At 40.3% G+C, this 13,249-nt stretch overlaps 1 protein-coding gene across 1 annotated transcript in view; it reads right to left on the reverse strand.

Annotated features, from left to right (window-relative positions):
* Window positions 1-12,326, reverse strand: part of IL1RAPL1 (interleukin 1 receptor accessory protein like 1) — a 726,118-nt gene extending 713,792 nt beyond the window's left edge. The window contains exon 1 of the mRNA XM_032220482.1: window positions 12,245-12,326. Coding sequence (XP_032076373.1) covers window positions 12,245-12,326 — 82 coding nt within the window. The remainder of the gene's footprint in view (window positions 1-12,244) is intronic.
* Between the last annotated feature and the right edge of the window lie 923 nt (window positions 12,327-13,249).

Raw genomic sequence — 13,249 nt, forward strand, 5'->3', positions numbered from 1 at the left:
CTGTGGGTCCAGGAGGACTCCCAAGTTGCGGACCCTGTCTGAGGGGTATAAATTTTGACCCCCCAGCCTGAGTGATGGAATATTGGCCAAATTGTTGGGAGGGAAGCACAACAGCCACTCGGTCTTGTCCGGGTTGAGTATCAGTTTCTTAGCTCTCATCCAGTCCTTAACGGCCTCAAGACCCCGGTTCATCACGTCCACCGCTTCATTGAGTTCTTCTAAACAAGTTTTATGCTTTCAAATCCAGTTCTAACGTTCATTCCCTGTCAGGACAAATATATAACAACGTTTCTACTTTGAAAAGAAATGCTGATTTCATCGGTCAACAAAGCCACAACTGAATCCTTCCCCCTCACCCCCCCACTTCTTCAGCAAAGGGGAAAAACAATTTTAGAAGTATCAATGCTTTTATTTCACAAGGATGTTATGGAAATATTTTTAACATGGCACTAAAAATAGACATGGTCCCCAGAATTGTTATGGCAATGGATAGCAAATATAGTATAGTGTTTTTTTTTTGTTTTTTTTTTGTTAATATGACAACAGTACCCCATTAGAGCACATTACTCCATGGGAGCATAGATATTGTGTCTATGCCTTTGGACTGCATATGATACTTTATTATTTTGTTAGGAACTGTATTATAGTTTAATTAAAAATACAGAGTCATGAATGCACAATTTTATCTCATATTTGTCCTCAAAGTACAATGTGACTCTGTTTAAATAACAATAAACTTTAATATTAAATAAAGTTCAGAAATGTATCCAATTATATTTTGTTTTATCTTCCTTCCGAAACACCATTACCCTAACAGAGAAGGAACTAACAATTTCTGTTTTTGAATAAACAAACTGTGTTTTGAATTGCTTCAAAGAACCTTTTAGGAAATAGTGAAGCAGAAAAATAGAAACATCTCATGAGTCTACATTTTTCATATAGGCAAATATACTAATCATTTGATGCATAAATCAAGAAATAGATAAATAAATTTCCTTTTAAGTAGGGCGTTGGTCCTTATCTGAGATGCCTGAGATGCCTGTTCTCATAGGGTGGAGGTAGCATCCAGGCTAGGTTGACCTTTATCAACCATTGCGAGGACTGAGCCTGACAATTGCTGAAACCACACCCCTGTCGCTAGGCAAAGCCCAGTTCTGACGAAGAAAATCAGACTAGATGCATCATTGCTTCCAGAAGTCCAGTACATCAAAAGTCAATCATCCAGTGAAGGTAAGTCCTCTATAGATGTCTAAAGCCAAAGTCAGTCATAAAAGAAGCTTACATAATATAAAACTGCAATGAGACAAAAGAACCTTACACGTAAAAACCTGAATAAAGGAACCAGTCATGCCCTCGGAGGGGCTGGATGCTACCTCCACCCTATGAAAACAGGTGTCTCAGGTAAGGACCAACGCCCTTTCTCCATAATGGTGGAGGTAGCATCCAGGCTGGGACGTACCAAAGCTGCATTCGTTCCTCGGGTGGGATTATGACTGGTTCTGCAGAGTGCCAGTCCTGTGGACTGACTGAAGCACCCTTCGGCTGAAGGCTGCATCTGCAGATGCAAAAACATCCAACTTATAATTTTTGATGAAGGGGGACAGAGTAGCCACGCTACAAATCTCCGGCAAGGAAGCCTGGGCTGCCCAGGCTACCGAAACAGCAGCGCTCCTTGTAGAGTGTGTGGTCAATCTGCGTGGAACTGGAACAGAGTGGGATTGATATGCGGTAGCTATACAGGCCTGCAGGCACCTGCCTATGGTGGCGGACGAGATCTTCCTGCCCAGAGAAGATGGCTGGAAAGATACGAAGAGTGACTCTGAGGAACAAAAGGGTCGAGTCCTTTTCACATATATCTTTAGAGCCCTCCTCATGTCCAAGATATGCCACTTGTGTTCCAAGGGATGAGAAGGATGGGGACAGAAAATGGGTAACATCAGTTCCTGTGCTTGGTGGAAACAGGAGCATATCTTGGGCATGAAGGAGGGATCCAGCTGTAGCACCACACGGTCCGGATGGAAAATGCACAGGTCTTCTCTGATCGAGAGCGTGTGTAGTTCTGAGATCCTCCTGGAAGAGGTGATGGCCACCAGGAAGGATACTTTCAAAGTTAAGAACCTAAGAGAAATCTCCCAAAGGGGTTCAAATGGGGCTGATGTAAGAGCATCCAGAACGCTGGGTAAATCCCATGGCGGATATCTGTGCACTGCTGATGGTTTAAGATTGGACGTCCGCTTGAGAAAATGACACACCGTGGGCTGTTTGGACAATGACAGGGAACCCACACAAGTCAAAATGGAAGAGATGGCTGCCAATTGCTATCAGATGGTGTTAATGGTCAAACCCTTATCTAAACCGTCCTGGAGAAATTCCAGGACGTGCAGAATGGTGGCCCTCATGGGGTCCAAAGTCTTACCAGCACACCAGGAACAGAAGGACTGCCAAGTGGAATCGTAAATTCATTCAGTGGAAGGGTGTTACATGGCTTGGATCATCCGGATGACCCTGGAGGAGAAATTGTCCTCCCTCAGGACGCTCCGCTCAAGCGCCAGGTGGTCAACTGAAACCACTGAGGATCGGGATGTTCCCCCAGCTAAGGGCGATTTAGTCTCGAGGGATCCTCTAGGGCCTGTCCACTGAAAGAGTCCACAGGTCTGCAAACCAATGCCTGCATGGCCAGTGAGGGGTGACCAGGATCACCTCCACCTTCTCTCCCATGATTTTCTGGATAACTCAGGGCAGGAGAGGAAGCGAGGGAAACCATAAAGGAGGCCTGGAGGCCACTGGCATCTCAGAGCATCCACTCCCTCTGACCACTGCACTGGGAACCGAGAGTAGAAGCGTGGGAGCTGAGTGTTGTGTGGAGTGGCGAAGAGATCGATCACTGGCATGCCAAATCAGTCCACAATATCCCGGAAGATCGATGGGCACAGCTGCCATTTTGCACTGTCCACAACCTTGCAGCTGAGCCAGTCCACCTGGACATTTGCCACCTCTGAAATGTGCTCTGCGGTGAGAGACTGCAGGTTCCTCTTGGCTCAAAATCCCAACTGCATGGCTTCGTCCATCAGTGAACGTGATCTGGTCCCCCTCTGATGTTTTATATGTGCCTTGGCCGACATATTGTCCATCAACACTAGGACGTGTTTGCCCGCCACTGTGTCCTTGAAGTGGCGGAGGACCAGGTGGACCGCTGGTAGCTCCAACCAGTTTATACTGTGAGTCCGGTCCGCCTGGTCCCACTGCCCCTGAGCCATCTGCCCCTGGAGGTGGGGACCCCAGCCAAACAGGCTGGCATCCGTGGTAAGAGTCAACAAGTCCTGGTCCTTAAATAGACAGCCCTTGGCAATGGCCGGAGACATCCACCAAAGGAGGGAGTGGGAAACCTCTGCAGGAATGCGAACCTTGGCCCAGGAAGAGCTTAATAGTCTCTTCTGAAATGGTAAGAGAAACCATTGTAGCTGTCGGGAATGCAAGCAGGCCCAAGGGACTATCCCAACAGTGGACACCATGGTGCAATTTTGAAAGAGTGGCTAAGGAATCCCTGTGTTCCCTGGCAACCTGAGTTGCTAATGACCTAAGGGATTCCTGTTGCTCTTGTGACAAGAACACCCTATAATCAATGGTATCAATTAAGGCACCAAGGTACACAAACCTGGTGATCAGATGGAGATGACTCTTGGGTATGTTAATCGAAAACCCATGGACCTGAAGGGCTTGCATAGTAGTCACAAGGTCCCTTCGCGCCTGACTAGGCGATGAAGATTGTTTGAAAATGTCATCTAAATATGCCTGTAATCTGACAGGCACCTTCTGCGGTGCAGCTACCAAGGCCGCAAGCACCTTGGTGAACACTCAAGGTGCAGAGGAGAGCCCAAAGGTCAACGCCATATATTCGAAATGGTGACCAAGGTAGGAAAAACGTAAGAATTGTCTATGCTGGGGTAAGATGGGAATGTGGAGGTATGCCTCCATTAAATCAATTAATGTTAAAAAATCTCTGTGTCTAATGCTACTCAAAATAGTCTGCAAGAAATGCATCTTGAAACATTTATAAAGAATAAACTTGTTTAATTTCTTAAGATCAAGGATGGCTCTCCAGCTCCCCGAGTCCTTGGGGACGAAAAGTATGGAATAAAAACCTTGGCTGTGTTGGTCCGCCGGCACCAGCTGAACTGCCCGTATATACAAGAGATGTTGAATTGTCTCTTGCATGAGACGTCGTCGGGCCGGGTTGTTTGATAACGGACAGGCGCTGAAAAGCCTAGGGGGGTTGGAGATAAACCCAAGGGCAAGCCCTGAATGAACAGTAGATGTAGCCCAAGCATCGGAGGTGGCCCTATCCCATTGATCGGCGAAAAAGACCAATCTACCTCTGATGGAATAACTAGTTGCTGGCAAATTAGGACCGGCAGTAAAAGTATCCCCCGCCACCATGAAAGGGACACTTGGTGAATTTACCTCTCTGGTAGCGGTCCGATTGACCCCTCTGTCTAGAGAAATACCCTCCCTGCTGCCTATACCCCTGGGTACCATAGTCAGTCCCCCCGAAGGGACGAACCATAATCTTGGTTCTAAAAGGACGATACCCCCCCCCCCCAATCCTGGCCCCGAAAGGAAGACTGCCTGGGATAGGGAGCGGAGTGGGAAAACTCTTTCTTGGGCGCTGTAGTGAGGACCTTTCTCTTCTCCTTGTTCTTGGTGAGAAAGGGATCCAAGGCCTCCCCAAAGAGAGATTTGCCCTTAAAAGGGGCCGAAGCCAAACACCATTTGTGGCACATGTCTGCCTGCCATTGGTGGAGCCACAACAGCCTGCGGGATGCCACAGAAGAGGCCATGGCTTGGGAGGCGAATCTGGCTGACGAGAGAGTAGCATCAGATGTAAACTGTACCGCCGTCACCAGCTTTGCGATATCTTGATGGGCCCGGATGTCAGTGATGGGGATGTGTTGTTGCAGGTCCTGAAGCCAGAGGAGAAAAGGGCAGTGGAAGTACTGCAGGTCTATCAGAGGACTGCGCTTGAACTGGTGCTTGTGGGATTGAGCCTCCCTTTGCTGCAATCCAGCTGCCAATGCCCTGTGAAATGGCAGTTGCAATGATGTCTTGGAAATTAGCCATGCAGAGGGGGTTTGGCTGATTAATGCTTCAAAAAGTAGATGGAATACTGTCTACCCTTTGCAAGGTGGAAGGAGAGATTGGGGCTGCAGATGGCACAGCTGAATTGCTCTCTTGTCCTGGCCCCCAGAAGCCTGAGACATCAATGGGAAAAGGAGGTTGAGGGAAGCCTCCCTGCCCTGTCTGTCCCGGGGGGGGGGGGGGGGGCTGTAAAGCCAATTGCATTTGGGCAAGCTGAGGCGTATCAGAAGAAAGTGAGGCGGAAAGCCTCTTATACGCAGCCTTCCTGTGAATATGTTCTAAAGCTTTCTCCTTCTGCTTCTCATAATGAGATGCAGGTTTAGCTGATTTCATAGGCTTGCTGGTTTTCGCTGAGGACTTCAAGGATTTCTTATGCCCCTTGGCAGTGTCAGAGGAGACCGAGGTTGAGAGTCTGGGGGGTGGATTGGGTGCTCACTTGCTCTTCCACCACCTGGGGAATGCTAGTCTCACAGGGAATTGCCGTATTAGTTTCCGTTGCCTAGGAGTAAATGGCAGCTGCCATTTTGACAGGAGAAAAGGTGCGCAAATACGAAAATGGCACTTCACACCTTTTTACAACGGTCCCGACCACTGACAGTCAAGGTGGCTCATTTAGACAGCTTCTCACCATGGAAAGGGGGATATTACAACTAAAAATTTTAGAGGTGTTAAAAGAGGAGAAGGTAGTTCAAACATGGTTCCAGTATGGGCAATTACAGGCCAGGTGGAAAATAGACCAAAAAATTGGTTTTATCCTAGTGGAGGATAATCTATTTAAACAAATAAGAGATCAAAGCTTAATGCATATAAAGAGGATATATAATGTATTAATACAGATGGATTCGGAAACAGAATTAGTTAAAGATTGCATGATAAAGTGGGCTCAAACTATTGAAGAACCAATAATGTTGGATACGTGGGAAAGAATTTGGGTAAGAAATGTGAAATTTACACAAGCCCAAAACCTGAGAGAAAATTTCTACAAGATGTTCTATAGATGGCATTTAGATCCTAAAAAATTGGCCTCGGTGTATTCGAATTTACAACCCAGATGTTGGAGATGTGGTTCTCTTGATGCTACATATTTTCATATATGGTGGACTTGCCAAAAGGTTAAGGCATTTTGGATAAAAATATGGTGGATTATACAAAATATTCTAAAAAAAAAGGATAAAATTTACTCCGCAGTTATTTCTGTTAGATATAATTACCGATTGTACAGTGGTAGAGGTTAATCTGATTTTGCATCTAATAATAGCAGCAAGACTGTTGGTGGCGCAACACTGGAAGAAGGAAGATTTGCCTACAATCCAAGAATGGACACTGAAAGTCACAAATTTAGCTGAGATGGCGAAAATATCTGCATATCTTAAAGACCATTCAAATGAGAGATACAAACGAGACTGGAAAAAATGGATCGATTATATACAAAATAAATATGGAACTAAGAAATTTCAGATAGCCTATGCTTAAGACTAGGAATGATTTGAACTGTTTAAAGTTAATTTAGCAAGGAGGAGCTAAGTCCAATGTAAAGAGGTTATTAATTTCTTACTTCTATTTCTTATCAATATATCTTAGACTGTGGTTGTTAAATATCTATACCGTGTACGGGTTCTGGGAAGTCGGGGGGGTAGGTTGTGGGGGCTCGGGGGGTGGGGAGGGTGGGAGGGATTATTCCAGGTTTGATTTCAAAGTAGTATGATTGCACATGTATATTGTTTTCTCTTACAACATGATATTCTCTATGTAGTAATATACATGTGATTATATGTTATGGAAATGAAAATAAAATATTCTTAAGATAAAAAAAACTCAAGGTGGCTCATTTAACAGCGTGCTGCTTCGTAAGCTGAAATCTGTGCTTTGAAGGCTCGGGTCGCTCCGCAGTAGCCGAAAGCAGCTCAGATGATGACCAACCAGCCAAGCTACCGCAGTTTGCTGCTCTACTGCAAGCAGGAGCGGCGGAGCGTTTCCCGGTTGAAGCACAAGCCGATGGGTCCAGAGCGCAATCAGAGAAGGACAGGAGGCAAAAGCAGGGACGCGTGATGGTGGTGGACTCCAAAGACGCGAACTTCGCTGTGTAATCTAACAGTCGAAGCCACCTTTGTCTTTTCAATCCACAAAAGAGCAATTTAAACAGCCTTCACCTGTTAAAACTGTTATGCCCTGAAAGGGCTCAAAGGCACCGACCCACAAAGGCTCTTTAGCCCCTGCAATGAGCTTTAGGCAGCCAAGGTCACTCCCACACGAAGGAATCAATTAAATCCAAGTACTCACGAAAGCAATATTAGAATTATTCCTCTCAGCCTAGAAACAAAGCGATGATGCATCCATCCTCATTGAGAGACTGAGTCAGAACTGGGCTTTGCCTAGCAACAGGGGCATGGTTTCAACAAACTGTCAGGCTCAGTCCTCGCAATGAGTGGATGAAGGTCAACCCAGCCTGGATGCTACCTCCACCACTATGGAGAATATCCCATAACAGAGATACAGGTACTAAGACATGCCTGGGACTTTTAAAATCTTCAAGACATCTAACTAGAGATAGATATATTGTAGGTTTGCTTTTTTAATAACAAAATAATAAAGAATTTCAGGCAGTATGAATAATTTTTTTGGCTAAAACTTTTTTTCATTTCTAGAAGATATACATACAAACATACATACATACATACCATATAGACATACATACATAATTCTTTATATATGACATAGTTATATGTCATTCTTTAATCATTCATTCAACATTAGCTATACATCCTAATGTTTCTTTAGCAAAAAAAACAAAAACAAACTCTGAATCTAACTCTAGGAGTGTTTAAGTATATTTACTTTATGTAGATGATGGCTGCTCTAAGGCAGTTTTTACAAAAATATCTGTAAGAAAGTAGTCTCTACCCTAAAGTGCCAGAATTCCATAATACTTATAAATACAGACATTTTGACACAATAATTTTGGGGTGTCTAAATTCACTTGTCCTTTTGAGTTGCATGAAGATGGGGAAAACATGCTAAAAGGTTTAATTATATATTTACAATCTAGGTAGTAAGACAGAGATTGACAAAGTGTGGGAAGTATTCTTGCTATGAGTAAGAAGTCAGAAGTAGGGATGCCAATTATCTCTTATAACCTTTTAAAGGGGGAGGGAACTACCTTAATTTCACTTTTATTTTTTTTTATCTTTCAAACTAAGCATTAAAAAAACCTGGTTCCCACTGGCTAACTACGCACACCAACCTTAAGGAAGGTTTGGGAATAAGAAAGAAATAACTATTAAGGCAAATGTGAACTAGAATTAGTATAATTTTAAAATTGATATTATAGGTTGAATTGCATCTCAGTCCTATTTTGTCCTTCCTTTACTATCTGTGTGGATGGATACTTACTATATCTTGTAAGATAAACTGAATGTTAAATCTGCAGGATTTATGATATTTTTCTTTGTCCCATTTTCCTATTATCTCTAACTCTCAATTATTTCCTCATTGTAATTTGCATTATGTGTAACTTGAATATCTTCTAAAATTACAATCTCCTTCTAACAGAGTTTGACTACCAATAAGATACTTTCCTATCTACAGAAAAACAAGAATCCTGGGACCAGCTTTTTAAAAGTAATTTCTTTTTGAATAAAAGATAGGAAAGCAGCAGTGACCAAGACTCATAGAAGAATTCTGGAAATGTACAATAGTAGGGGTAAGGAACTCCACCTGAGGGAGCCAGAAGAACCAATGCATATTATCCCCATGAATGGATTTGCAAGTGCTCACACCATTACAGAAGCTGTACAATGCTGGAATATTTTTAACACTGTCTGATTAAATACTTCAACAATTGAAAATAACTACAGGAATTAAAATACATGTAAAATTAATATAGTTTGATCGACAGAGATACAACTAAAAATGGAAGCTAAGGAGAAAATGCATGGTCTGTCCAGTACAAAGTCCTCAACAAATGGTAAAAAAGTCACTTTTTTCTTAATTACCTTCAAAAATCAAGTATTTATAAAAACCAAATTTGCTATTAAAATGTATGCTGATTATAATTCAATGTAAACTTTTTCAAAGTGCACAACTCTATATAATTCAATTTTGTATACTGTTAACCATAATTCAATGGAAGATGGAATAAAATGGTATATGGTTTCATGATATAACAATATATAGATTGTTTTCTAATATATAGATACCATATTATTATACTTTTTCATTCCTATTCTTTTGGTTTTCCTCTAATTTCATGTTCAATAAGTTTTCTCCTTCCCCAGTTTATATTTCAAAAGTTTTCTTTATACAAAATATCAAGTAATATTAGAAATATCTTCCATGAAGATATTAAATCAAATATAGTTATATCTGTATAACTAGAAGATTGCCTATCCATTATTTCATCAAAAAATGATTAACAATGACATTGTAATGCTTGGCTATTTGGGATATCTTTTATATGCATAACGGTAAGTATATAAATGCTAACTTGCTGACATTAATATATTTCTTTCAAAAAGCACAGTCACCTGAAAAACAAGCAAATTTGCTACAAAAGAAGAATCCCTATTATAAATCTTAATATGAAAATTAAATATATAGCTATTCACAAGGTCTCTTCTTTCAGCATCATTTTCTGATATGAATACTAGAAAACCATGGTAAGAATGAAGTATAGTCTTAAAAAAACCAAACTGTAAAGCTTATTCACATCACTAAAACATATGATTTATATCTTTGCAAAGAACAATATCATGAATTATATACAGACCAACTCATGAATTACAAAACACTTTTCAAACAAGATTCCATTTATAGTCTGGATTAATTTCTACAATATATATTGTATTTTTTAAAAAACAAAAACTAAATTCCATTGCTGGATCTATGCCAAAAATTGGAATCTAACCCAATTAATAACATCTGGTTACAAAATCTTTAATTCATTAGCAACTAATGTATATGTGATTTTTATATATATATATATATATATATATATATATATATATGCAGGTCTTGGCGTATTTGGGTCTTTTCCCATGTAAGATTGACAGTATCTTGGCGATGTTCCAATGAGGTCACACTCGTCATCTTCAGGCTGGTGCCTTTGGCTTTGTGCTTTTGCGAGCAAAGCTTGATCAGAGCTGCTGTTTTTCTATAAATATAGGTGGGGTGTGTGTAGAATGTTGGCTTTGTTGCTTTAAACGAATTGGTTGGCTGTGTTGTCACATCTTGATTGGTTGATGGAATTCATGTTTGGTGAGGGTGATTGGTGATGGTGTCCTGTGTTGTTCTGCGTCCTATGTTGGTTTTTGTGGCTGGCACTCGTTTGTTGATTAGGGCTAGTTTCCAGATGTCTGGTAGGTGGGAGGTATCACATTTATTCATGTTGTGGGGGTGTTTCTCTATTTCGATAGCTTCCATAAATATTCTCTTGTTGAAGTGTTCAGTTTTGGAGAGTAATTTGGTTCCTTCAAAATCAATCTCATGTCCTGTTGCTTTAAGATGCTGGAAAAGGGAGGAAGTTTTTTTTTCTTTTCTGACTGCATTCTTGTGTTCTGTGATGCGTGCATTTATTCTCCTATTAGTTTGTCCAAACTTCCTCCCTTTTCCAGCACCTTAAAGCTTTAAGCCCAAAACCCAGCCTGAATATGGCTAGTGAGACTTCACCAAAATGTTGCCAAGACAATCTCAATCTTACATGAGAAAAGAACCGAATACAACAAGACCAGCATATACTGTGTATGTATATGCATATGTATATGTACATGTACATGTACATGTACATGTATATGTATATGTGTTCTGACCCCCTCTGCGCTTGTTCACAAATGACAGTCAGACAGAACTTCAAAGGAAATATCTTTATCAGTCCTGGCTCAAGCTGGCTGCGAGCCCAAAAATAAATGTAGATAAAGTCTCTGGCAAAAAGTTACACAGCAAAAGCAAAAACAAAAAGCTCTTACAGCAAACCAGGTTTTCAGAAAGCAAAATTACTTATCCAAGTGCCTCTTTGAATCAGGTTTACAGAAAGCAAATCACTTATCCAAGTGCCTCTTTGAATCTCGAAACGATGAACCACACACGACGAACGACGAACCACGAACGTTGACTTCTGCCACTAAAGCGTGGCACCATCCATCTTTTATCTGCAGAAGACGACCCTAACGAGCAACAGCTGCTCATTATTCCTCCATCCCGACTCAACTCACAGCAAACTTCTGCTGAGTCACAACATATATGTATATGTATATGTATATGTATATGTATATGTATATGTATATGTATATGTATATGTATATGTATATGTATATGTCTGTATATATATATATTTCATGTATTAAAGCTGTAGTTGAATCCACCATGTGATTGAACAACCAACTAAATACAAAATTTACAGGCAGCACATAAAAAACTAAATATGCAATCCTAGTAACATTAACTGAATAATTATGCATGCTAACACTTCTTAACAATGAGAACAAACATCAGGTGCACTATGGGCGACATATGCCATACTGAATCTTTTACTTCAATGGAAAATTTGTACATCATCACCACAACTATATATTTACACAGATTTTTGTTTTTTATCTATTTATAACCTATAATATTAATATCAAGATTTATCCTCAATTAGAGCACTACTAAAATAAATTTGATTTTGCTTATTATTTTTTTATTTATGTACCATATTTTTTGGAGTATAAGACACACCTTTTTCCCTCAAAAAAGAGGCTGAAAATCTGGGTATGTCTTACACACTGAATACAGCATTTTTTGCCTCTCGAAACCCCACCCTCATCATTTTAATTTGCCTCTTCAAAATCTTGGTGCGGCTTATACTCCGGTGCATCTTATACTCCAAAAAATATGAGTACATCTGTTGTAAACATGAATGAAGTAGAATCCAATCCTTTGACATTGATTAACCAACTGAAAATTATGTTTAGTAGTATATATAAAACAAATGTAAGAAGGATATTTTGTTTCACAAAAAGCCACTTTTTTGCTTTGATATCATCAAAATGCACATTCAAATACATATATCTACATACTGTATATGCAATTTCATTTCCACACATTCTGACAAAATGAAAAACAATCATCTTACCTGAACCTCTTTTGGTCACAACCTTCAAACTTTGAACAAGACTTGCATAGAAGATAATTAAGTGAGAAACTGGAACATTCATTTTCTAGTTCTCCAAGGCTATTCCCTAAAGCAAAAACAAGACATATTTGAAGTATTTTATTGGTTTTTGATAACAAAGAACTTAAAGAGTTGCAAAGAATTTACTTCTTACAATATACTTTATATATTTAAAGAATACTGGTTATGTTTAAAATTACTTTTGATACAGCATGGGTTGCACAGGTAAACCCACCAGTGGCTGGCCAGGTTAGGTGGTCTTAATAGAATGGACCTTATAGATTCATTTTAGTTTGGCCTTTTACTCCAGTGCCCTGGAGTCCCAAAGTTGACTTTTAACTTCCTCATATTATAAATAGGGCTGAACAGTGTGGCAAGACTCTGTAAAGGAGGGGCACAGGAAGCCAGACGTGGGGGAGAGATAGTACAGAGAAGTTGCAGAAAACTGTTGGTATGAATATCTGCTTTTGTATTTTTCCAAGATGTACTTCCCTGTTCTGAACAGGGGTTTTTACGTTTTGTATGAATACGCCTCTTTAAACGCCCTCTGATTGACGAAGTTTGATTAGAGGTATAAAATCACTGCCCTGGGCGTAGCCAGGGCAGTTCAGATGTTGGTGTGTGAACACGCTGAACTCGATGCATCCAATAAACCTGTTTCTCTTCCTTCGTGGTCTCAAGTCCTGATCTTTCGTAAGTAGATTACAAACCACAATCTGCTGCAACACTTTTAATTATTTAAAAGTATATTATTTAAAACCATAAAGACCCTTTTCCCCACTCAGTGACTTGCAAATTAAAATATTTAAACAATGTATAAACAGTTTACTTAAGTAATATTGTCCCTTTAAAATGTGTAAAATCTTATTTCATTGAGGAATGGAAATGTTCCTATAGATGTATATATAAGAAGGAAATTATACTTCTTAAAAAGAAGAATATATAGCTCAATTTAGCTTAATTGTA

The sequence above is a fragment of the Thamnophis elegans genome, chromosome 6, assembly GCF_009769535.1.
Source record: "Thamnophis elegans isolate rThaEle1 chromosome 6, rThaEle1.pri, whole genome shotgun sequence".
NCBI lineage: Eukaryota > Metazoa > Chordata > Lepidosauria > Squamata > Colubridae > Thamnophis > Thamnophis elegans.